Below are 27021 nucleotides of genomic sequence, written 5' to 3'. Positions count from 1 at the left end.
CAGTGCAAATACATAAACAATGGTTGACACTAAATCAATATATTAGACAAGTTTTGTTTCTTCAATGAATCATCATAAATATTAAGACGTGTGTATGTTTTTTTTTTCTTTATCATAAATATTAAATTCATAAATATAAAAAGACATCACAAGATGATTATATAATTGTTTACATGTCCGATAACTTAGTGTTGCCACCTCCAAGTGTAGGGTAAGAGAACCTTTATTTCCTTGAGAGGGAACTTGGGAGGAGAGGCTTTAAACACTGATTGAGGAGACTGTAAAGAGTGTTTGATACCGGGAAAGACTGGGTGAATTTTTCGTTTCGTATTTACATTTCAAGAGACTAGATTTGATTGACCAATTTTCTTTCAATAGGATGATGCAATATAGCAACCGTTGCAAGAGACATTTCTAAGTTATGATATCAAGAGGATTTATGGGATATTGCGTAGTTACCTTGATCACCTGTTTATCTAAAGATTATATGGTGAAAAGGCCAACAACATTACCTGTGCTCAAGAATACCATTAGAGTTACCTGGCGTTAAGAAAATTTACAAATGTGTCCAGGAATTAATGATCACCTGTACAAATTCTCACAAACGAGAGAGAGAGAGAAAGAGAGAGAGAGAGAGAGAGACAGAGAGAGTAATAAACAGGGAGGTAATATAAGGTGTGAGGGAGAGAGAGAATGCCCAAAGGGTACATAATCTGCTCATGGGTCACTCGACTAATTACTGAGCACCAACCGTCCTGTTCGGGGCCTCGGAGACCAAAGGATAATTCTGGCCGAGTCTTCAGCATTATCCTGATTCTCGGAAGTGTCTGTCTGTCTTTCTGTCTGTCTGTCTGTCTCATTTAGCCAATTGAGGAAGAAACGAAAACCAGTATGATGACAAGAAGGAGGAGGATAATGCACTACCTAGGATGAAGACGAAGGACGAGGATGATGAAGTACTCTACCTAGGATGAAGACGAAGGACGAGGATGATGAAGTACTCTACCTAGGATGATGACAAGAAGGAGAGAAGGATGATGAAGTACTCTACCTAGGATGAAGACGAAGGACGAGGATGATGAAGTACTTACCAGATGAAGACGAAGGACGAGGATGATGAAGTACTCTACCTAGGATGAAGACGAAGGACGAGGATGATGAAGTACTCTACCTAGGATGAAGACGAAGGACGAGGATGATGAAGTACTTACCTAGGATGAAGACGAAGGACGAGGATGATGAAGTACCTACCTAGGATGAAGACGAAGGACGAGGATGATAAGTACTTACCCAGGATGAAGACGAAGGACGAGGATGATGAAGTACTTACCAGGGATGAAGACGAAGGACGAGGATGTGAAGTACTTACCTAAAATGGTACTGAGGACGACGAGCGTGTCAGCTAAGGTCAGGTTGAAGCTGAGGATGGTCATTCGTCCTCTCTTGCCCCACTTGCTCCTCAGACTCCACATGACCCGAGAATTGCCCACCAGTGCCACCAAGAACATCACGCCGAGGATACCCTGACGCAGTTGCTTGTGGTACCCGGGTCCCAGTACCTCAGGGCGAGCCATTATCTGCTGGGAGAGGGAGAGAGACTTTGGTGGTGGGGAGAAAACGTTTGTAGTGGGGAGGAGGTAGGGGGGAGGAGGTGGCAGGGAAGAGGTAAGTGGTGAGGGAGGAGGTAAGTGGTGGGGGAAGAGGTAAGGGTGAGGGGAGGTGGGTGGTGAGGGGAGGAGGTAAGGTGGGGGGGAAGATAAGTGTGGGGGAAGAGGGTGGTGGGGAAGAGGAAAGTGGTGGATGGGTGAAATTAGTGGTGGGAGGAGGGGGTAAGTGTAAAATTAGTGGTGGGGGGAGGGAGATCTTTGCTGGTGGTAAATGAGATTAAACATCTTAGGTCGGGCTGCTACCTGTGTGAAAGGGGAAGTTGTCCAATTAGTGGTGGTGGTGATGGGGGGGGGTGGGGATAAGTGGTACCAGGACCTCATTATCGTCTCAGTTCGTGCCATTAGCTGTCTGATGGCGGGGGGAGTTAGTGGTGAGGTGAAGTAGGAGTTCGTGAAAGGAAGTATCTAGGGCTCTTGAACATTAGTGGCTGAATAAATGGTAGAGGAAGTAGTGAGGGTGGTGGCACTAGCGTATATGGTGGTGGGAGGAAGGTGGCAGGGAGGAAAGGGTGGCAGGAGGAAAGAAGGAGCAGGAAGGAAGGGGTAGCAGGAGGAAGAGGGCAGGGAGGAAAGAAGGGTGGCAGGGGAGGAAGAAGGTGGAGGGGGGAAGGGGGAAGGTGGCAGAAAGGAAGGGGTGGCAGGGGGTAGAAGGGAAGGGTGTCGAGGTGGCAAAGGGAAGGGGTGCAGGAGGGAAGAAGGGACAGGGGAAGGGGCAGAAGGAAGGGGTGGCAGGGGGGAAGGCAGGGAGGGAAGAAGGTGGCAGGAGGGAAGAAGGTGGAGGGGGAAGGCAGAAGGGAAGGGGTGGCAGGGGGGTGGTAGAAGGGAAGGGGTGGCAGGGAGGGAAGAAGGGTGTGGGTGGGGAGGGAAGAAGGGTGGAAGGGGGGGAAGGGGTGGCAGAAGGGAAGGTGGTAGGGGGGTGGGTAGGAGGAAGGGGTGGCAGGGAGGGAAGAAGGTGGCAGGAGGGAAGAAGGTGGGAGGGGGAAGGTGGCAGAAGGGAAGGTGCAGGGGGGTGGTAGAAGGAAGGGGTGTGGGGGGAGGGAAGAAGGGTGACAGGGGGAAGGGGTGGCAGAAAGGAAGGGTGGCAGGGGGGAAGGGGTGGCAGGAGGGAAGAAGGGGTGGAGGGAGGGAAGGGTGACAGGGGGAAGGTGGCAGAAGGAAGGGGTGGCAGGGGGAAGGTGGCAGAAGGAATGGGTGGTGGGAAAGAAGGGGTGGCAGGGGGGAAGAAGGGTGGCAGGGGAAGGGTGAGAGAAGGAAGGGTGGCAGGGGAAGGGTGGCAGGGAAGGGGAAAAGGAAATGGGTGGCAGGGAGGGAAGAAAGGGTAGCAGGGAGGGAAGAAGGGATGGCAGGGGGGAAGGGGTGACAAAAGGAAGGTGGCAGGAGTTAGTGGTTGTGAAGCCGTGGAAGTATAAGAACTGATGGAGGGAAAGACTATAACATGGTAATTAGTTACGTCTGTATGGGATGGCGACTTCCACTCTGCCACCATTACGGCTTACTATACAAAAAAAAAATATTATATAGACACAACAACAAGTACTACTATAGCAGCATTGCACGATAGAGAGCTACCAGGCTCAGACAAGTAATTTCGGCTGGTGAGCCCTTGAGCCCCACAGCTTATTCCTCAACATTGAAGTTTTCTGCAACTGTAAATACTACTTGAAAGTTACTCATTATTTACAAATTAGATAAATCTTTATATTTATTATGTATGTATGTATGTATGTATGTATGTATGTATGTATGTATGTATGTATGTATGTTTGTACGAAAATCGAAAATAGGCATAACCAACTTTTTAGTGAATAGATCTACTTAGCCATTTTAAATACGTCTTCTTCAAGTTATAGAAAACGATTCGTTAATCATTTTTGTCGTGAAGAGGAAGTAAGAGGAGGAGAAAAAGAAGAAGGGAAAGAGGAGCAAGAGGAAATAAAGAAGAAAAGAAGGGGTATAGACAGAGGAGGGAAAGAGGAAGAGATAGAGGAAGATGAGACGAAGAGACAGAGGAAGAAAATTAAGAGGAGACAGAGGAATAAAAGGAAGAGGAGGAGACCAAGGAAAAAAGGAAGAGGAGACAGAGAAGGAGGAAGAAAAGGAAGAGACAGATGAAGAATAAGAGACATAGGAGGACGAGGAGGAAGAGGAAGACTAAGAGGGTGATGATGGTGATGATGATGATTAAACCTCTCCTCTCCTGCTCACTCTTCCTCGCTCCTCTACTTCCTCTAATTCCTATCTCTCCTCTTCCTTCCTTCCCTCCTACCCTGTTCATCTTCCCTTCCCTTCTTTTCTTCTTCACCTCTTCCCTTTCCCACCCCCCCTCTCCTCTCCCCCAGACTGGTTTCTCCCTATCACTGTCTTCTCTCCAGCGTGCGGAGGGAATGAGAGAAGGAGGGGAAGAGAAGGGAAACGAACAATAGTTAAATGGAACTATTTTGGGATAAAGAACAAATGAGAGAGAGAGAGAGAGAGAGTCAACAAAGGGAGAATTTCGTCAGTGTTCTCTGCTAGGGGACGAAATACGAGAGTGAAGCTAATATAAGGTGTTTAGGTGTGTGTGTGCTTGTGAGTGTGAACGTTTTGTGTATATGTGTTGTATGTGAACCTGATGGATTATTTTGTCTTTGTACAGAACTTCACACACACACACTCACACACACACACTCACACCACACACACACACACACACACACACACACACACACACACACACACATCTCTTCCCACCCCACTCACATATCCCTCTCCCAAACCCCACTCACATCCGTCTTCTCACTCACATCCCTCTTCCCACTCACACCTCTTCCCACCCCACTCACATATCCCTCTTCCCACCCCACTCACATCCCTCTTCCCACTCACATATCCCTCTTCCCACCCCACTCACATATCCCTCTCCCAAACCCCACTCACATCCCTCTCCTCTCCTTATACTCTGGGTCCCATGATTTCGAATTTTTGCTCAAGCCGACACCACCACCAGTGACTCTATAATTAGTTGTCCCAATCAAGAGAATTTATAAGTAATTTTATAAGTGAACTCTTAAATAAGTAATTAAGTAGAGTGCAAAGACCAAGTTATAAGTAATCCTTCCAGACCAGAAAAATAAGAAAACGAAACATTAAATTATAGAAGTGAATTGTTTTGATTTGGTTTTGTTTTTCTGGCCACCAATGCAGCGCCTCGGACTCTGATTGGCTGAGGTTAAGTCACGTGGAAAACATTCTGATTGGCTGAGGTTAAGTCACGTGGAAAAACATTCTGATTGGCTGAGGTTAAGTCACGTGGAAAAAAAAAAATGGTTATGTTAGCATCTGGTGACAATGGTTGTTGGGAAGAGTTTTAAATCAGATCACAAATGTCTATCTCCCGTGTTCATTAAAGTGTGAAAATAGTTAGTGTAAAATGGTGTAAAAGTGTGGATAGAATGAGGCAGCAGATGGCCTTGCCAAGACTGGCTGCAACAAGGCCACACCTAACTACGTTGTTCCTCGAACACTCTTACAGATTAGGACCCAAATTCCACGCAAACAGAGAGAAGCTCGGGAAGCAGCCATCCCCCTGGACTCCCCGCCCACCTGGTACGATGTCCTCCGTAAACTTCCTGACCTCTCGTACGTCTAACGGAAAGGGTCGCGGAAAGGGACGTGATTGCTGCCCGTATCATCATTGGGTATGACTTTGCTTGGGAGATTGGTATCCTGCATCCCCTGAGCAACGCTCTGTGCATTATGCAGAAGACCCGACAGCCGCACCCTTATCCACTACCTCCTAAGATGTCCCCACAAACAACGCTTCCGTGAAGCCTGCTGGACCACCACTCCACGACCCCCTGACGGAGACACGATGATCCTCCCATACTGGCCAGATATTTTGTAAATAATATTGATTATGTGTTAAAGGAATATCCTTCCTTCCTTAGGCTTTAGTAAGCCCCTTTATAATATTTATACTGTATATACTTGTCACACTTGCCAGATGCTTCTGGTGTCATTGTACAGGGGTACCTAGTGACAGCACTAGGATCCCGCTTCCTCTATCAAGGAATAAACAATTGAAATTGAAATTGAAATTGAAAGTGTGGATATAGTGAAAGACATAAATTCTTAAGTGTATAAATGATAGTAGTCCCGAGGGTGCTGAAATATATGACAACACAAACACACACACACACACACATACACACTATAATTGCAGACTCTCTCTCTCTCTCTCTCTCTCTCATCCATCATCACTTTTCCCTCCTCTTTTTCCTCTCTCCCCCTCCGCTCCCCTTCCCTCCACTCCCTCTCTCTCTCTCTCCCTGATTGCTTTCCAAATATCGCTTCACTACCAAAATAACAATAGATTTTTACACCCCCTATTTTATCCTCTCGCTATATTCTCTCCCCTATTTTATCCTTCTTATGTTCTTATGAAGATGTGTCACTAAACCATGTGATCACTACACCATCCTGGCTCCACGACCACGTGAGGTCCTTCACGTCAACTCCTACGGAAGTGTCACTATACCACGTGAACACCACACCACTCGGTTTCTCTATGACCACGTGATAAGAACATAAGAAAGAACATAAGAATGGAGGAAACTGGAGCGGTCCTATTATTGGATACTGGGCAGTCCCATTACACCAACCCCTATTGCTCATATAAGCATCCAACCTATGTTTGAAGCTATCCAGCGTATTCGAGTTAATAATGATATTTGGTAACTTGTTCCATTTATCCACTACTCTGTTACCAAACCAGTGTTAACCTATTTCGCGCCTAAATCGAAATTTGTCTAATTTAAAACAAATTGTTACGAGTTCGCTCCTGGTTGGATAGTTTGAGTACCTTTGTAAGGTCCCTTTTGTTCAGCCCTGACTTCCATTTATACACCTCTATCATATCGCCTCTCACTCTACGTCTCTCGAGGGAGTGCAAATTTAGATGCTTTAACCTGTCTCTATACTCAAGGTTCCTAATGCCCCGGATTAGTCTTGTCATTCTCCTCTCAATTCTTTCCAAGGATTCTATATCCATTCTGTAATACGGTGACCAGAATTGAACTGCGTAATCCAGATGTGGTCTCACAAGCGCAAGATATAATTTTAAGATGACCTCGCTAGTCTTGTAACTAACACTCCTTTGTATGAACCCAAGTACTTTATTAGCCTTGTTTCGAGCAAATATACATTGTTTACTTGGCTTAAGATTCCTACTTATCATCACTCCTAAATCTCTCGCAGTCGGATTCCATAATGACATCGTTGTTCATCTGGTAACTGGTTTCCCTGTTTACATCTCCTAGACTATGTACTTTACATTTATCCACGTTGAATTTCATCTGCCATTTTTCAGACCATTCGAAAAATTTGTATAGATCTTCCTGTAGTTTTGCGGAGTTCTCGTCAGATTTAATAACACGTCCTATTTTAGTGTCATCAGCAAATTTACTTATGTTGCTGTCTATGCTGATATCTATGTCGTTTATGTATATAATAAATAATAATGGTCCAAGTACTGAGCCTTGGGGAACTCCGTTAGTGACGTTGCTCCAAAGGGATTTAGTGCCGTTAATGCTCACTCGCTGTTTCCTCTCCTGTAACCACGCCCTAATCCACTTAAGGATATTATGTCCTTCATATCAACACCTACGGACGTGTCACTACACCTCGTGAACACCACACCACCCGATGTCTCCATTTCCACGTGATGTCCTTCATATCAACACCTACGTGGCCCACGTGACCTTACTGTACACAGTTTGGCAAAAGACCAGCTCGGGTCATCAACTGCAAACTATAATAATTTGTATGTTCAATTCATTGTTCCTTCTCCTTTTATTAATGAAAGCTTTTGTTAAACAACCCACCCAACCATGTTAAACGACCCACCCACCCCATGTTAAACGACCCACCCACCCCATGTTAAACAACCCACCCACCCCATGTTAACGACCCACCGCCCCATGTTAAACAACCCACCCACCCCATGTTAAACGACCCACCCACCATGTTAAACGACCCACCCAATTCATGTTAAACGACCCACCCACATGTTAAACGACCCACCCAATTTATGTTAAACGACCCACCCACCCCATGTTAAACAACCCACCCACCCCATGTTAAACGACCACCCCCCCATGTTAAACAACCCACCCACCCATGTTAAACGACCCACCACATGTTAAACGACCCACCCACCCATGTTAAACGACCCACCCATTCATGTTAAACGACCCACCCACCCCATGTTAAACGACCCACCCACCCCATGTTAAACGACCCACCCACCCATGTTAAACGACCCACCCACCCCATGTTAAACGACCCACCCAATTTATGTTAAAGACCCACCCACATGTTAAACGACCCACCCAACTATGTTAAACGACCCACCCACCCCATGTTAAACGACCCACCCACCCCATGTTAAACGACCCACCCATTCATGTTAAACGACCCACCCACCCCATGTTAAACGACCCACCCATCATGTTAAACGACCCACCCACCCCATGTCTTTGTATGTAATAAGTCATTTTTGTCTAATGTATATTTTCAGCCTTCGAGCTGCTGAACGTTTTCAATGACCCGTTAATTATTATTATTGTTATTATTATTATTATTATTATTATTATTATTATTTACACCAACACTTACATCAACACACACACCGACACTCACACCAACATCACACCAACACTTACCAACTCTCACCAACACTCACCAACACATTGAAGGAGAAAAACAAATAAACGCTGAGAAGAATTTAACACAAAATGGGAAGTATTTTACGTTAATGGAAACGTGTTAAGAGGTGGAGAGAGTTAACTCCCCTGATCTGGGCACACTGCGACCAACAGGTGGGCAGGAGGGAGGAGGTAGGGGAGCGTGGGCGTCAAAGGAAATACTTGAAGGAGAGATGTAAACGCCACACACACACACACACACACACACACACACACACACACACACACACACACACACACACACACACAATTCCAACTAACGCCTCTTTTCTGTTGACGGTAACCTTGAAATAACTCCTCTCTCAAACATACACATATCTTTATATTGCAGCTCTGCACAACTCTCAAAAATCATTGCAACATTTGCTGTAACCTTCAACTGAGTCTCTTGCAGAATCGAACGACCTGCAGTCTTCCGTCTATAAGTTACAAGTGTGGCATAAACTTCTTTATCCAGTGAATGACGTGGCCGCCTTTTGCCTTAATGAAGTCGAATGATCCAAGTCTGCAGGTTTATGAGTGAGTTGGTACGTACTTGGTAACTTGGATTAGTCTATCTCGCTGTGTTATTATGACCTTTATGCTCTATTGATCACTGGCGGGAGTTGGCTGATGTACACACACACACACACACACACACACACACACACACACACACACACACACACACACACACACACACACACACACACACACACAACAAGCACACACACACACACAAACACGCACAATACCTGGCAATCTCCATTTCAATTAAATTGTTTTTCTCCTTTTTGCAGTGACACAAAAAAACTTGTTTCTTAAGTCGACCCTGTGTGTGTGTGTGTGTGTGTGTGTAACTCCAGGCGGGCAACTGAAAAGCTATAAGGATAGTCTTAAGACAAACCTGAAAAAATGCCAAATCGACCCCCCCTCACTTTGGAGACGATTACTCCACACCGTAACGCACGAGAAGGTGTCAATACTTTCGAATTAGCCCGACTGCAAACCGAGGCAGACACGCTCCAACGCCGGAAAGACGCTGTCGCCGCCCCTCCCGCAATAGACGTATCCTCCCACATGTGCAACAACTGTGATCGGTCCTGCCGGTCCCGTTTCGGTTTCTTTAGTCACCTCAAAACTCACCAATGAAGGTGACATCCTTAATAACTCATATCATTGTATCACAGCTTGATGATAGTCATACTCGATTCCGAGTGACAACAAAGCAGTAGTAGTGCCACTCATAGTCTCAGATACCATTAACCTCTTGAGAATTGTGACTTAAACTATTAATTACGATGACTTAACCCCCAAAACACTCTATATATTTCCCAACAATCGACACAAGTTCCAATTCTGTAAAACAACAACCACATTGTTTGTTTCATATGGTAACATTATGAACAGTTGTGGAGAACAAGAACTTGACAGGGAAAGGTGATGGTGTTGGCAGGGTAGGGGGGTGGGCACTTGGCACCGTCGCCTGGAGGTGGTGTTGGCAGGGTAGGGGGTGGTCACTGGCACCGTCGCCTGGAGGTGGTGTTGGCAGGGTAGGGGTGGGCACTTGGCACCGTCGCCTGGAGGTGGTGTTGGCAGGGTGGGGGTGGGCACTTGGCACCGTCGCCTGGAGGTGGTGTTGGCAGGGTAGGGGTGGGCACTTGGCACCGTCGCCTGGAGGTGGTGTTGGCAGGTAGGGGTGGTACTTGGCACCGTCGCCTGGAGGTGGTGTTGGCAGGGTAGGGGTGGGCACTTGGCACCGCCGCCTGGAGGTGGTGTTGGCAGGGTAGGGGGTGGGCACTTGGCACCGTCGCCTGGAGGTGGTGTTGGCAGGGTAGGGGTGGGCACTTGGCACCGTCGCCTGGAGGTGGTGTTGGCAGGGTAGGGGTGGGCACTTGGCACCGTCGCCTGGAGGTGGTGTTGGCAGGGTAGGGGGTGGGCACTTGGCACCGTCGCCTGGAGGTGGTGTTGGCAGGGTAGGGGGTGGGCACTTGGCACCGTCGCCTGGAGGTGGTGTTGGCAGTAGGGGGGTGGGCACTTGGCACTCGCCTGGAGTGGTGTTGGCAGGTAGGGGGGTGGGCACTTGCATCGCCTGGGGTGGTGTTGGCAGGGTAGGGGTGGGCACTTGGCATCGCCTGGAGGTGGTGTTGGCAGGGTAGGGGTGGGCACTTGGCACCGTCGCCTGGAGGTGGTGTTGGCAGGAGTGGGGTGGGCACTTGGCACCGTCGCCTGGAGGTGGTGTTGGCAGGGTGGGGTGGGCACTTGGCACCGTCGCTGGGGTGGTGTTGGCGGGGGGGTGGGCACCTGGCACCGTCGCCTGGAGGTGGTGTTAGGGAGTGAGGGGTGGGCACCTGGCACCGTCGCCTGGAGGTGGTGTTGGCAGGGGAGGGGGGTGGGCATGGCACCGTCGCCTGGAGGGTGGTGTTGGCAGGGTAGGGGGTGGGCACCTGGCACCGTCGCCTGGAGTGGTGTTGGCAGGAGTGGGGGGTGGGCACCTGGCACCGTCGCCTGGAGGTGGTGTTGGCAGGGTAGGGGGTGGGCACCTGGCACCGTCGCCTGGAGTGGTGTTGGCAGGGTAGGGGGTGGGCACCTGGCACCGTCGCCTGGGTGGTGTTGGCAGGGTGGGGGGTGGGCACCTGGCACCGTCGCCTGGAGGTGGTGTTGGCAGGGTAGGGGGGTGGGCACCTGGCACCGTCGCCTGGAGGTGTGTTGGCAGGGGTGGGGGTGGGCACCTGGCACCGTCGCCTGGAGGTGGTGTTGGCAGGGTGGGGGGTGGGCACCTGGCACCGTCGCCTGGAGGTGGTGTTGGCAGGGGTAGGGGTGGGCACTTGGCACGTCGCCTGGAGGTGGTGTTGGCAGGGGTAGGGGGTGGGCATGGCACCGTCGCCTGGAGGTGGTGTTGGCAGGGGTGGGGGGTGGGCACTTGGCACCGTCGCCTGGAGGTGGTGTTGGCAGGGTGGGGTGGGCACTTGGCACCGTCGCCTGGAGGTGGTGTTGGCAGGGTAGGGGTGGGCACCTGGCACCGTCGCCTGGAGGTGGTGTTGGCAGGGTGGGGGGTGGGCACCTGGCATCGCCTGGAGGGTGTTGGCAGGGAGGGGGGCCACCGTCGCCTGGAGGTGGTGTTGGCAGGGGTGGGCTGGCACGTCGCCTGGAGGTGGTGTTGGCAGGGTAGGGGGTGGGCACTTGGCACCGTCGCCTGGAGGTGGTGTTGGCAGGGGTAGGGGGTGGGCAGCACCGTCGCCTGGAGTGGTGTTGGCAGGGAGGGGTGGGCACGCACCGTCCGGAGGTGGTGTTGGCAGGGTAGGGGGTGGGCACCTGGCACCGTCGCCTGGAGGTGTGTTGGCAGGTGGGGGGTGGGCACCTGGCACCGTCGCCTGGAGGTGGTGTTGGCAGGGTGGGTGGCACTGGCACCGCGGTGGTGTGGGGGGGGTGGGCACCTGGCACCGTCGCCTGGGGTGGTGTTGGCAGGGTGGGGTGGGCACCCACGTCGCCTGGAGGTGGTGTTGGCAGGGTGGGGGGTGGGCACCTGGCACCGTCGCCTGGAGGTGGTGTTGGCAGGGTAGGGGTGGGCACCTGGCACCGTCGCCTGGAGGTGGTGTTGGCAGGGAGTGGGGGTGGGCACCTGGCACCGTCGCCTGGAGGTGGTGTTGGCAGGGTAGGGGGTGGGCACCTGGCACCGTCGCCTGGAGGTGGTGTTGGCAGGGTAGGGGTGGGCCTTGGCACCGTCGCCTGGAGGTGGTGTTGGCAGGGTAGGGGGTGGGCACCTGGCACCGTCGCCTGGAGGTGGTGTTGGCAGGGTGGGGTGGGCACTTGGCACCGTCGCCTGGAGGTGGTGTTGGCAGGGTAGGGGGGTGGGCACCTGGCACCGTCGCCTGGAGGTGGTGTTGGCAGGGGTAGGGGGTGGGCACCTGGCACCGTCGCCTGGAGGTGGTGTTGGCAGGGAGGTGGGGGTGGGCACTTGGCACCGTCGCCTGGAGGTGGTGTTGGCAGGGGTAGGGGTGGGCCTCGCCTGGAGGTGGTGTTGGCAGGGGGGGTGGGCACGGCACCGTCGGGTGGTGTTGGCAGGGGTGGGCCGCACCGTCGCCTGGGTGGTGTTGCTGGGGGTGGGGGTGGCACCTGGCACCGTCGCCTGGAGGTGGTGTTGGCAGGGGTGGGGGTGGGCACTTGGCACCGTCGCCTGGAGGTGGTGTTGGCAGGGTAGGGGTGGGCACCTGGCACCGTCGCCTGGAGGTGGTGTTGGCAGGGGTGGGCACCTGGCACCGGCCTGGAGTGTGTTGGCAGGGTAGGGGGTGGGCACCGCACCGTCGCCTGGAGGTGGTGTTGGCAGGGTAGGGGGTGGGCACCTGGCACCGTCGCCTGGAGGTGGTGTTGGCAGGGTAGGGGTGGGCACTTGGCACCGTCGCCTGGAGGTGGTGTTGGCAGGGGTAGGGGTGGGCACCTGGCACCTCGCCCTGGAGGTGGTGTTGGCAGGGTAGGGGGTGGGCACCTGGCACCGTCGCCTGGAGGTGGTGTTGGCAGGGTAGGGGGTGGGCACCTGGCACCGTCGCCTGGAGGTGGTGTTGGCAGGCAGGGTAGGGGTGGGCACTTGGCACCTCGCCTGGAGGTGGTGTTGGCAGGGTAGGGGGTGGGCACTTGGCACCGTCGCCTGGAGGTGGTGTTGGCAGGGTAGGGGTGGGCACCTGGCATCGCCTGGAGGTGGTGTTGGCAGGGGTGGGGTGGGCACTTGGCACCGTCGCCTGGAGGTGGTGTTGGCAGGGTAGGGGTGGGCACCTGGCACCGTCGCCTGGAGGTGGTGTTGGCATGGTAGGGGTGGGCACTTGGCACCGTCGCCTGGAGGTGGTGGCAGGGTAGGGGGGTGGGCACCTGGCACCGTCGCCTGGAGGTGGTGTTGGCAGGGTAGGGGTGGGCACCTGGCACCGTCGCCTGGAGTGGTGTTGGCAGGGTGGGGGTGGGCACCTGGCACCTCGCCTGGGTGGTGTTGGCAGGGTAGGGGGTGGGCACCTGGCACCGTCGCCTGGAGGTGGTGTGGGGTAGGGGGTGGGCACCTGGCACCGTCGCCTGGAGGTGGTGTTGGCAGGGTAGGGTGGGCACCTGCGCCTGCAGGTGGTGTTGGCAGGGTAGGGGGGTGGGCACTGGCACCGTCGCCTGGAGGTGGTGTTGGCAGGGGTGGGGGTGGGCACCTGGCACCTCGCCTGGAGGTGGTGTTGGCAGGGGTAGGGTGGGGCACTTGGCACCGTCGCCTGGAGGTGGTGTTGGCAGGGTAGGGGGTGGGCACCTAACGTCGCCTGGAGGTGGTGTTGGCAGGGTAGGGGGTGGGCACCTGGCACCGTCGCCTGGAGGTGGTGGCAGGGTGGGGGTGGGCACCTGGCACCGTCGCCTGGAGGTGGTGTTGGCAGGGTAGGGGTGGGCACCTGGCACCGTCGCCTGGGTGGTGTTGGCAGGGTAGGGGGTGGGCACCTGGCACCGTCGCCTGGAGGTGGTGTTGGCAGGGTAGGGGTGGGCACCTGGCACGTCGCCTGGAGGTGGTGTTGGCAGGGTAGGGGGTGGGCACCTGGCACCGTCGCCTGGGTGGTGTTGGCAGGGTGGGGTGGGCACCTGGCACCGTCGCCTGGAGGTGGTGTTGGGCAGGTGGGGGTGGGCACCTGCACCGTCGCCTGGAGGTGGTGTTGGCAGGGTGGGCACTGGCACGGGTGTGGGGTAGGGGGTGGGCACTGGCACCGTCGCCTGGAGTGGGTGTTGGCAGGGGTAGGGGTGGGCACTTGGCACCGTCGCCTGGAGGTGGTGTTGGCAGGGTAGGGGTGGGCACCTGGCACCGTCGCCTGGAGGTGGTGTTGGCAGGGTAGGGGTGGGCACCTGGCACCGTCGCCTGGAGGTGGTGTTGGCAGGGTAGGGGTGGGCACCTGGCACCGTCGCCTGGAGGTGGTGTTGGCATGGTAGGGGGTGGGCACCTGGCACCGTCGCCTGGAGGTGGTGTTGGCAGGGTAGGGGGTGGGCACTTGGCACCGTCGCCTGGAGGTGGTGGTGGCATGGTAGGGGGTGGGCACCTGCAGCCTGGAGGTGGTGTTGGCAGGGTAGGGGGTGGGCACCTGGCACCGTCGCCTGGAGGTGGTGTTGGCAGGGTAGGGGTGGGCACCTGGCACCGTCGCCTGGAGGTGGTGTTGGCAGGGTAGGGGGTGGGCACCTGGCACCGTCGCCTGGAGGTGGTGTTGGCATGGTGGTGGGCATGGCAGCTCGCCTGGAGGTGGTGTTGGCAGGTGGGGGTGGGCACCTGGCACCGTCGCTGGAGGTGGTGTTGGCAGGGTGGGGGGTGGGCACCTGGCACCGTCGCCTGGAGGTGGTGTTGGCAGGGGTAGGGGGGTGGGCACCTGGCACCGTCGCCTGGAGGTGGTGTTGGCATGGTAGGTGGGCACCTGGCACCGTCGCCTGGGTGGTGTTGGCAGGGTAGGGGGGTGGGCACCTGGCACCGTCGCCTGGAGGTGGTGTTGGCAGGGTAGGGGTGGGCACCTGGCACCGTCGCCTGGAGGTGGTGTTGGCAGGGTAGGGGGTGGGCACCGCACCGTCGCCTGGAGGTGGTGTTGGCAGGGTAGGGGGTGGGCACCTGGCACCGTCGCCTGGAGGTGGTGTTGGCAGGGTAGGGGGTGGGCACCTGGCACCGTCGCCTGGAGGTGGGTGTTGGCAGGGGTAGGGGGTGGGCACCTGCACCGTCTGGAGTGGTGTTGGCAGGTGGGGGGTGGGCACCTGGCACCGTCGCCTGGAGGTGGTGTTGGCAGGGTAGGGGGGCACCTGGCACCGTCGCCTGGGTGGTGTTGGCATGGTAGGGGTGGGCACTTGGCACCGTCGCCTGGAGGTGGTGTTGGCAGGGTAGGGGGTGGGCACCTGGCACCGTCGCCTGGAGGTGGTGTTGGCAGGGTAGGGGGTGGGCACCTGGCACCGTCGCCTGGAGGTGGTGTTGGCAGGGTAGGGGGGTGGGCACCTGGCACCGTCGCCTGCAGGTGGTAATGTGATTTTCTTTTCTCACAACAAGAATGATAGTTGTTATTTTTGGTCAGCCAGAACATTTGAGATTAACAACAAAAGTAGCTATGCTTCATCTCGTGCACCCAGGCCACAATAAGAAATATTAGTCTATTATAATCGCAACGAATTTAAATTTAAATTTGTGGAACGGGAGTGAAGCTAAGTACCCCAGGAGAGCGAGAGGCGGCTGCCACCTTGTATAATTTATAAGAGATATTTTAAAAAAAATCTTAAACATAAAAAAATAATAAGGCATTCAGCGTCACGGCACTGTCACCGTTTCCTCTAGCTCACGGACAACGAAAGTCACGATCTTGTGGAGGATATCGTGGCCCTCCTTCCACCCCATTCAGCCATGGTTCAGTATGTTCCCGGACCTGCTGTTTAGTCCACCACCTAACCGTCCATCTTCCCAACAAAACCTCAGATATTTTTCACTGGGGTTCAGATCGCACCCTTTGATCGTACTCTTGGAATTCACCCTCCACGCCATTCTTGGAACCACTGACTCACTACTGGCCCTGCTCACCTGCCCCCCTTTCTGGTCCACACACCCCTGCAATCTTCACTCGTGCCCCAGATCATCTTCCCTTCACTCAGTTTCACTCATGATTACGTATTAACGTTTTGATGCCAACATATTTTTATCACCGTAAAGGTATTCACAGTTATGAAAGCTTGCCTGCATAAATATACTACATGACCTCCATTTGTTTTACACCTTCCCAGCCGGTCTGTTGTTAGCAGCTGGTGTTCGACGGTGAATTCTAGCTTCATGTAACCGCCGCCACACTGTTCTCGTATAAGTGAATGATTCATCTTGTACCTTAGCCCTTATTTCCTGGTCCAGTGTTTGTCCTCCTCACCATACCTGGTTGAGGGCGGTCTGCTAGGCCCCCAGACTCTTCCCATCCTTTAATCCAGAGACAGACTTTATCCCGAGAGATTATAACTTGTCACACCACCCGATGATTCTCCCCCGTAAGACAATTTTCGCTTAACCTCCATTAACACTGAAAGTTTTCTAGGTAATGGAAAATGTTGTAGCGGGAAATAGAGAGAACGCATCAACGGTACACCTTGAAATGTGACGTTACCTCGTGAACTTTACTCTTAATTAATAGTCAAGAACCTCTATGGCTACTTTAGTTCCTGCCACACCTTCATAAGGTAACTTCTTCTAATTTTATATTTTTTACGACATTTTCTTAGTTGTTTTGGTATGCTGAATTATTTATTACGTATAACTATTGTTACTATAAGATGTGTCTGCCTCAGTTGAAAAAGTATATACTAGTTATAGTATGACACGCTGACACTAAACGAGAGACTGACAGGCTGACACTAAACGAGAGACTGACAGGTTGACACTAAACGAGAGACTGACAGGCTGACACTAAACGAGAGACTGAGAGGCTGACACTAAACGAGAGACTGACAGGCTGACACTAAACGAGAGACTGACAGGCTGACACTAAACGAGAGACTGACAGACTGACACTAAACGAGAGACTGACAGGCTGACACTAAACGGAAAACTGACAGGCTGACACTAAACGAGAGACTACGGGCTGAAGCGAGAAACTGACAGGCTGACACTAAACGAGAAACTGACAGGCTGACACTAAACGAGAGACTGACAGGCTGACACTAAACGAGAAACTGACGGTCTAACTAAGAAATTCAGAATATACAGTACGTCTGTGTTACTTAAGTTAGAACGTGAAGAGAGAATCCAAATATTTGCTCAAACTGGCCTGAAACTCTACCTTCATTAGCTTTTCTCCGACCTGTTGGCGAGCGAGGAGTTGAAACTTTTAATGTATTGGCCAGTTTTCTGAAAGTCTATGTTGAAATTCATACCAGTGTGTGTGTGTGTCGGGTTGTACTACCGAAGGAATTGATGTTAAGTTAGTTTTGGTTAGGTTAAGTTAGTTTTGGTTGGGTTAAGTTAGTTTTGGTTAGGTTAAGTTAGTTTTGGTTAAGTTAGTTTTGGTTAGGTTAAGTTAGTGTTGGTTAGGTTAGTTTTGGTTAGGTTAAGTTAGTTTGGTTAGGTTAGGATAGTTTGGTTAGGTTAAGTTAGTTTTGGTTAGGTTAAGTTAGTTTTGGTTAGGTTAGGTTAGATTGGTGGGTGGTAGAAGGGTGATAATGGGTTGGACTCCGGATGGGTGGTATATCTTGTGTCCAATAGTACACTACGGGCCCAGTGTCAACACAACCAGAGAGGCAGTGAGTATCTGGGAGGAGAGCTAGAGAGGAGGACCTTATAATTGTTTGTGTAAAGGGAAGGTGTGTGTGTGTGTGTGTGTGTGTGTGTGTGTGTGTGTGTGTGTGTGTATAATAGTGTCCATATTATTAAAGGTCTCATAATCTTCTAAATGTTTCCCTTTATTAAAACTTATATAAATTGCTCTCCATTTTCACTCACTAATTACTTTCTCCATTATTCTGGAGATTATTGATGAGTTATAATGATGTGACTCTCTCTCTCTCTCTCACCGTTTCGTTGGGGTGATGACTGGTCAGGTTGTGGAGGTCAGAATGTATGGGCGGAGTGGGCGGCCACTCGTCCCCGCCGCCCACCACCTCCTCGTTGGTGCCTTGGCCTATGACGAGGTCTTCGCCGCCCATTGTGGTGTTGAAGTCTTCAGCCCAGTCCATCAGCGCCCCCACTATCATAACCCACGGGCAGCTCTCCCAAGTTGTGGGTGTCTGTGTGTGGAGCTAAGCGTGGGCGTATGTAGATGGACGTGGGCGTTTGTGGTGGACGAGGACGTATAAAGCTGCACGTGTGTGGGTGGGTTCAGTCAGCTCTGTAGGACGCTGTCAAAGTACACTACCTCAGCAGGGCAGCCCAGGACTTAATGTGGGCGTGTACTTGAGTCGTGTTACATCCACCTGCGGGTACTGTGTCACATCCACCTGCGGGTACTGTGCTGGAAGTCAATATTTAACTGTCCACTGCTGAACAACTTATCGGTGTAGTTATTGCCTCTTGGTGTTTTCTTTTATTTCATCATTGCTCACTTATGTCTCTCTCAGTAACTAATAATTTTGCTTTAATTTAATGTCTTATTTATCATATCCTGTGTATATATTGAGTACATATTCACTCAACCAGTACTATAGAACAATGTCTTATTAATCATATCTTGAGTACAAATTGAGTACGCTTTGTTATTCACTATGATGATAATAAACACAAATATAACGACTGAGATACTGTATAATATATATGTAGAATATTGAGTCATCAGTCCGGGTCGACTACACGTAACAGAGTCGTAAATACGCGTTGGTTTGTGTCCATCTCAGCAACACACCTGAGGTAAATGACCTGTGAGTTAATATGGTGAACAGGTGTCATGTTAGCTCTCATTTAAGGCTATTTTGGTCCAGGTAGATTAAGGGAATTAGTTATGTCAGGGGGTAGTTATGTCAGGGGGTAGTTATGTCAAGGGGTAGTTATGTCAGGGTGAGTTATGTCAGGGTGAGTTATGTCAGGGTGTAGGTAAGTTATGAGATAATTAGTTCACGGGAAACACACACACACACACACACACACACACACACACACACACACACACGGACAAAGCCTCTGTTGCTTGCATTATATTGGCAAACGTTTATTATTTAACATATTTACCTAACCACACTAAACCTAATCTAACCTAACAATAGACTGTCTTAAGGAGAGAGAGAGAGAGAGAGAGAGAGCACTACCTAACTCTACCAGTACACGAAGGAAAGTAAACTTGAGTGAACACAGTATTTTGTTTTTGAAGTCGAGAGAATGTTCAAGAAAATAACTTGTCTTCTCTTGCTAATGTTTTATGTTGCTGTCAAGAAAATTTGTCTTTTTCACTGTGTTGTTGTGAAGAAAATTTGTTCTTATCCAGGAAATGAGCATTTGCCACAGGAAGTCTTGTGTATTGAAAAAAAAATTTCTTTGTCTTTCTTGGTAAGAGATTTTGTCTTCATTCTGTGCTACTGTCAAGAAAATTTGCCTTTGTGTTTTGTCAAATATTTTTTCTTTGTTGTTGCGTTTTTTGTCAAGAAAATATGGCTTTGTTTTCTTAGGGTAACACTTGTGGATTGATTGGGGTCTAAATAATTGCACTCATATTCCTAGTAAATTTTCTTTTTAAATATTTTTTTATGTTCCTGTCAAGAAAATTTTCCTCTGTCTTTGAATGGTTCATGTCAAGAATAGTCACGGTCATGTTCTGACATACATGTCTGTTAATCAAGAGGTCATGTCAGTCACTGTCACTAGTATGTGTTAGTTCATCAGATACTGTTGTCAAAGTGCTTGTGTCACTTCCGCTATCAGACGCGAATCACTGCCACTAATATAACATGAGTCACTGGCAGAAGATCATGTCACTGCCACTAATAACATGAGTCACTGGCAGAAGATCATGTCACTGCCACTAATAACATAAGTCACTGTCAGAAGATCATGTCACTGTCTAAAGCACCTGTATTTATGTCAATCACTCAAAGCACTGCAGTACTCCATCAGTTTCTCAACGTCGAATGAAATTTTGAGTGAGGAACATACTTGAGGGGTGTAGTCAACACACTGTACTCACAACAACGCCAGAGGTCAATAACGCACACTCAACGCCATGGTAACAACGCCAGGGGTCAATAACGCACACTCAACGCCATAGTAACAACGCCAGAGGTCAATAACGCACACTCAACGCCATAGTAACAACGCCAGAGGTCAATAACGCACACTCAACGCCATAGTAACAACGCCAGAGGTCAATAACGCACACTCAACGCCATAGTAACAACGCCAGAGGTCAATAACGCACACTCAACGCCATAGTAGCAACGCCAGAAGTCAATAACGCACACTCAACGCCATAGTGACAACCCCTCCCCCTATTAGGGCATTAGTTCAAACGCACACAATGGCAGATATCACACAACAGAGACGATGATCTGGGTAACTTTAGCTCGACTCTGCCACAGTACGCTACCCGGCGAGTATATTTCCAGCTCTCGCCTCTACCGCCCTCGCGCCGTCCAGTATAACACTATCACAGCTGCTGCCGTGGCTGGGTTGGAGGAGGCACAACACGCACACGCCAGCACCCTCTCTTTCCTCTTCTCTCTCTCTCTCTCTCTCTCTCTCTCTCTCAACTCGCTTCAGGAACATCATTCTCCCCACCGCCTCTTCCCCATTCATTAATTTTTCTTCCCTCTCTCCCTCGTTCTTTATCATTCTCTCATTTCCTCTCTACCACATCCAATTAGTCCTTCTTCTTTGCTTTACGCCTCTCCCTTCTTCCCTCCTCACCCCTTCCCCTTTCCCTCCACCACTCGCTTCTTTCCAATCTCCTTTCCTCCTTCCCTGCTCTCAACTTCCCTCCCTCCACTCAACCTTCCTCCCTCTCAACCTCCCTTCCTCCCTCTCACCCTACCTTCCTCCCTCTCACCCTACCTTCCTCCCTCTCACCTACCTTCCTCCCTCTCACCCAACCTTCCTCCCTCTCAACCTCCCTTCCTCCCTCTCACCCAACCTTCCTCCCTCTCAACCTCCCTTCCTCCTCTCACCCTACCTTCCTCCCTCTCACCCTACCTTCCTCCCTCTCACCCAACCTTCCTCCCTCTCACCCAACCTTCCTCCCTCCAACCTCCCTTCCTCCCTCTCCTCCTCCCTCCCTCTCACCTACCTTCCTCCCTCTCACCCTACCTTTCTCCCTCTCACCCTACCTTCCTCCCTCTCACCCTACCTTCCTCCCTCTCTCATCCTACCTTCTCTGTAGTGAGGGGTTGTCAGACCACAGCTTACATCGCGAGGAAAGCCAGACTTGTCCCGACATTAGCCCAGGTCAAGTGTAGGGTAACTCTGCGGTTGACCAAGGATTGTAAACCAACTAGCTCCCCCTCCCATGTCACACATGTAAGAAGGCACCAGCCGACTCTCTCCCAATATACAATAACCTACACCGCAGAAAGAAGTCCAGACCTGACCTCACAATTAGCCAGGTCACTTGTAACCCTTGGAGCCCAACTCAAGGCCTCTCGTGTTACACGGCCCCACCTGACGACTTCTCCTTACATCTCAGAAACTCCAGTCTGGCCCGACGTTTGGGAAGTCAAGTGTAGGGGAACTCTCACGGTTGCTCTCCCAATATACACACGGCCCCGCCTGATGACTTTCCCAGATAGTTCTGAAAAGGTCCAGGCCTGACCGCACATTTGCGAGGTCAAAATGTAAGGAGACCCTTCGCCGCCCCCCCCGGCCAGCTGAACCTGACGGCTCGCTTCCCAATATATAGGACGTCCTGGTCCTCCCTCGAGGATTCGCAGAGAAGTAGTTGTCTTGTAACAAGGTGGCCAGCTACGACACCACCAGGCCTGCTCGAGCCGAAGTCAGAGGCCGGAGGCAAGTCGCCTCCGGTCAGGACCGAGACTTCCCTCCGGTGTCCCAGCTAAGCAGTCGCCCACCCGACACCAGTGTCCCCTCTAAGCAGTCGCCCTCCCGACATCAGTGTCCCAGCTAAGCAGTCGCCCTCCCGACACCAGTGTCCCAGCTAAGCAGTCGCCCTCCCGACATCAGTGTCCCCGCTAAGCAGTCGCCCTCCCGACACCAGTGTCCCAGCTAAGCAGTCGCCCTCCCGACACCAGTGTCCCAGCTAAGCAGTCGCCCTCCCGACACCAGTGTTCCAGCTAAGCAGTCTCCCTGCTAGGCCTCCCCTAGGTCACGTGAGTGTTTGTCAGAGCTTTCCGTGGGATGAGTTACTTACGTGGGAAGTGTATTCATTTCATGTTCGTGTCCGAGAATCAGAGTGTCTAGTAACGTAATATGATGTCCTAGTAACGTAAACATAATGTCCTAGTAACTTCAATAGAAGGTGTTATTAATGTGTCCATGTCATGTTCGTAATTAATAAAGAGTTGTAACGAAGCAGTGTTTGAGAAGTCGCCTTTAAGAACGTAATAGATGTGTATTGACGTATAAGATACGATAAGTGTACGATAAGAGTAAATAACTATCACGGCCACGCTACCAAAGTCTTCCTCTCTTTATACTCCTCTCTTTTATATTCTATCTCTATATCGTCTACTCTAAATCTTTGTCTCATTACACTCCCTCTCATCCTACCTTCTCCCTCTCACCCTACCTTCCTCCCTCTCACCCACCTTCCTCCCTCTCACCTACCTTCCTCCCTCTCACCCAACCTTCCTCCCTCTCAACCTCCTTCCTCCCTCTCACCCAACCTTCCTCCCTCAACCTCCTTCCTCCCTCTCACCCTACCTTCCTCCCTCTCACCCTCTCACCCAACCTTCCTCCCTCTCACCCAACCTTCCTCCCTCTCAACCTCCCTTCCTCCCTCTCACCCAACCTTCCTCCCTCTCAACCTCCTTCCTCCCTCTCACCCAACCTTCCTCCCTCTCACCCTACCTTCCTCCTCTCACCCTACCTTTCTCCCTCTCACCCTACCTTCCTCCCTCTCACCCTACCTTCCTCCCTCACCCTACCTTTCTCCCTCTCACCCAACCTTCCTCTCTCTCACCCTACCTTCCTCCCTCTCATCCTACCTTCCTCCCTCTCATCCTACCTTCCCCCTCCTCCCAACCTCCTCCCTCTCACCCTACCTTTCTCCCTCTCCACCCTACCTTGCCCCTCTCCCAACCTCCTCCCTCTCACCCTACCTCCCTCCCTCTCACCCTACCTTTCTCCCTCTCACCCTACCTTGCCCCCTCCTCCCAACCTTCCTACCTCTCTCCCTACCTTCTCCCTCTCACCCTACCTTCCTCCCTCTCACCCTACCTTTCTCCCTCCTTCCTCTCAATCTCCCTTACCAATCTCCCTACAGGAAATAGGGTCAAGTGACTTAGCCCACTCACATATTCGTATGGAATAGGTAAGAACCTGTTTTGTCATCTGTTCCTTCGCACCGTTTTTAATGATTTAGGTTAGGTCAGGTCAGGTCAGGTCAGGTCAGGTCAGGTCAGGTCAGTTTGGGTGGGGTTAGGATAGGTTAGGTTTTCGTAAGGTTAGGTTCGGTCACATTAGCTTTCGTTAGGGTGGTTAATCTTCAGGTGAAATAATCTGGAGTGAATATTCTTGAGGTGGCTTAAAAAATATAATGTAGACATAAACAAATAAAAAATGATGAAATTATGCAAATGAGGAGTTAACGTATAATTACCCAAAACAAAGTAAGAAATATTTTTTCATTACGTTTAATTATCATAAAAATTAAGTGTTGTAGTCGGCAGAAGGAAAAAAAACAGAAAAAAACAGAAAAATTGGCAAGGAGGAAAAAATACCAAGAGGAAAAACTACCATGGAGGAAAAGAACTACCATGGAGGAAAAGAACTACCATGGAGGAAAAGAACTACCATGGAGGAAAAGAACTACCATGGAGGAAAAGAACTACCATGGAGGAAAAGAACTACCATGGAGGAAAAGAACTACCATGGAGGAAAAGAACTACCATGGGATAAAAAAAACATCAAAATACATAAAATACAGATTTCATTTTCTCAAATCCTACCTCACCTCACCTCCACCTCACCTCACCTCTATCCATCCTCCTCACCTCACCTCACCCCACCTCACCTCTATCATCCTCCCTCACCTCACCTCACCCCACCTCACCTCTATCATCCTCCCTCACCCCACCTCACCTCTATCATCCTCCCTCACCCCCACCTCACCTCTATCATCTCCCTCACCCCACCTCACCTCTATCATCCTCCCTCACCCCACCTCACCTCTATCATCCTCCCCTCACCCCCCACCTCCTCACCTCACCCCACCTCACCTCTATCATCCTCCCTCACCCCACCTCCACCTCACCTCACCCCCCACCTCACCTCTATCATCCTCCCTCACCCACCCCTCACCTCACCTCCACCCCACCTCACCTCTATCATCCTCCCCTCACCCCACCTCACCTCACCTCACCCCACCCACCCACCTCCACCTCTATCATCCTCCCTCCCACCCCACCCTACCCCCACCCTCACCTCTATCATCCTCCCTCACCCCACCTCACCTCACCTCACCCCACCTCTATCATCCTCCCTCACCCCACCTCACCTCACCTCACCCCACCTCACCTCCTATCATCCTCCTCACCCCACCTCACCTCACCTCACCCCATCTCACCCCACACCTCACCTCTATCATCCTCCCCTCACCCCACCTCACCTCTATCATCCTCCCTCACCCTCACCTCACCTCACCCCATCTCACCCCCACCTCACCTCTATCATCCTCCCTCACCCCCTCACCTCACCTCACCCCACCCACCCCACCTCACCTCTATCATCCTCCCTCACCCCACCTCACCCCTCCTATCATCCTCCCTCCCACCCCACCTCCACCTCACCTCACCCCACCCACCCCACCTCACCTCTATCATCCTCCCTCACCCCACCTCACCTCTATCATCCTCCCTCACCCCCACCTCACCTCTATCATCCTCCCTCACCCCCACCTCACCTCACCTCACCCCATCTCACCTCACCTCACCCCACCTCACCTCTATCATCCTCCCTCACCCCACCTCACCTCACCTCATCATCCTCCCTCACCCCACCTCACCTCACCTCCATCATCTCCCTCCCCACCTCACCTCACCTCCACCCCACCCCACCCCACCTCACCTCCTCATCCTCCCTCCACCCCACCACCTCACCTCTATCATCCTCCCTCACCCCACCTCCACCTCACCTCACCTCTATCATCCTCCCTCACCCCACCCCACCTCACCTCACCCCACCTCACCTCTATCATCCTCCTCACCCACCTCACACCTCCACCTCCTATCATCCTCCCCACCCCACCTCACCTCCACCTCCTCACCCCACCTCACCTCCTATCATCCTCCCTCACCCCACCTCACCCCACCCACCCCACCTCACCTCTATCATCCTCCCTCACCCCATCTCCCTCACCTCACCCCACCCCACCCCACCTCACCTCTATCATCCTCCCTCACCCCACCTCACCTCACCTCACCCCACCCCGGCTGGTTAGTCCTATATATTAGCCTCAAACCTAACCACATTTTTGGGGGCATGGAAATTTATCATTATAAAATAGGCGCCATTTACGAGTACTTAATGGAATGACCAAATCAACCAAAGAAACCTACTTAACTTCCTCGCCGAGGGGCGGAATCCCGCCATATTAAACAGAAAGTACTTTGCCAATCAAAGAGTTAGTAGGGACAGTCGGTCACGGCAAAATGTCCAAGGCGTATAAAACAGTCACACACCACGTAAGAACCCCAGTAGCAACAAGTTATTAAATGGCCTTTTTACGTCTCATTAACGAATCTATAAAATATTTAACACTTTCTGTGTACATACACTCTATATCTACATACTGTGGTAAATAATAAATTTGTATGACCAGGTAGGGTTTGTTTACATCATCTGAGCCTCCGCACCAGACACCACCTTTACTGCTTAATTAATTATTTCATAACTTATACAACTTACACCATTACCTATATCTAAATTTCAACATTGAACCATAGCAGAATAATAGAAGCATTAATAAATTAAACTCAGACTCACCATTTTGGAGGATTAGTTGGATATTTCAGTACGTCCACACACACACACGGATCCCCAGTATACTTTGGGAGAGGAAGGAAGTGAGAGAAGCGCAGCACCAACACTGGCGTTCTTGTACACCTGCTGTCTGACCCTGGGGTTATCATCTCAGGTAATAACAACAGGTATTGTGGATTATCATCGCTATAACAAGTGATCTTTAAGGTTATATTAGTTATTACATGTGTTCAGAGTTATCCCACCTGATTATAACACCTGTTCAAGGTATAACATTTTGTCCATATTATAATTACAAACTTCAAAAAGACTCAGAATTTTTTAGTTAAGTTTGGTAATATGTTTGAGCCTTTGAGAAGTTCCGCAAAGGTAAATTTTCAGTATGAGCACGAATATATAGTGAGAGAGAGAGTTAATAAGTACAACCAGAAGTAGTAATTGCTGCCACATCCCCACAGATAGTGAATGCCGATATTGACACAGAGCAACATCACCATCCATGATAGTTCCAACACAACAGATAGTTAGGCAGGGGTAGGGGGTTATCCGATCAAGCTTTCATTTGCCATGGCTCCTGCTACTAGGGGGAGAAGGGCAGCAATCACTGTTTCTGACTGTACTGTACCTATCTCTCTCTCTCTCTCTCTCTCTCTCTCTTTCTCTCTCTCTTCTCTCTCTCTCTCTCTCTTTAGGAGGAGTAACCCCTCATAATCCCACTGTGTACAGCTCGCCATTAAACAGACATCAGTCAGTGTTTCTCTCGCAAACATCCGTGTGTTTGGACGCTCACTACACCCACACACGCCTACACACACACACACGCATACACACACACACACACACACCTACACACACACACACACACACCCAAATGTCAAATGCCCACACAATGACGTACTCACATACGCTCACAGGTTCACACAGTAACGTACTATGGTGGACAAAAGTTCCTTCAACCTCCCTCTCTTTCCCCTCTGTCCCCATCCCCATTGCCCCCTTATACACACTATATAGTGCGCCATCTGTTGGACGATTACAGCACTTCCCTCAGTTGCTT

At 51.4% G+C, this 27021-nt stretch overlaps 1 protein-coding gene across 1 annotated transcript; it reads right to left on the bottom strand.

The window, feature by feature from the left end:
- Positions 1 to 1286: 1286 nt before the first annotated feature.
- LOC121869159 lies at positions 1287 to 19101 on the bottom strand. The gene is made up of 2 exons (XM_042370347.1): positions 17906 to 19101; positions 1287 to 1580 (listed from the first exon to the last, which is right to left on the bottom strand). The coding sequence occupies exons 1-2, from the start codon at positions 18083 to 18085 to the stop codon at positions 1287 to 1289; spliced, it is 474 nt and encodes a 157-aa protein (XP_042226281.1). The 5' UTR covers positions 18086 to 19101.
- Positions 19102 to 27021: the final 7920 nt, after the last annotated feature.

Source organism: Homarus americanus, unplaced genomic scaffold (genome assembly GCF_018991925.1).
Source record: "Homarus americanus isolate GMGI-L3 unplaced genomic scaffold, GMGI_Hamer_2.0 scaffold25467, whole genome shotgun sequence".
NCBI lineage: Eukaryota > Metazoa > Arthropoda > Malacostraca > Decapoda > Nephropidae > Homarus > Homarus americanus.
This window is presented reverse-complemented; position numbering and strand designations above follow the sequence as displayed.

What these genes read in the sequence shown, in the direction of transcription:
- LOC121869159 (XM_042370347.1), bottom strand. Translation starts at nt 18,085, where the DNA reads ATGATAGTGGGGGCGCTGATGGACTGGGCTGAAGACTTCAACACCACA. An exon ending in GTCATCACCCCAACGAAACG is followed by an intron (nt 1,581 to 17,905) that starts GTGAGAGAGAGA and finishes TCCCTCTCCCAG; the next exon opens with CAGATAATGGCTCGCCCTGA.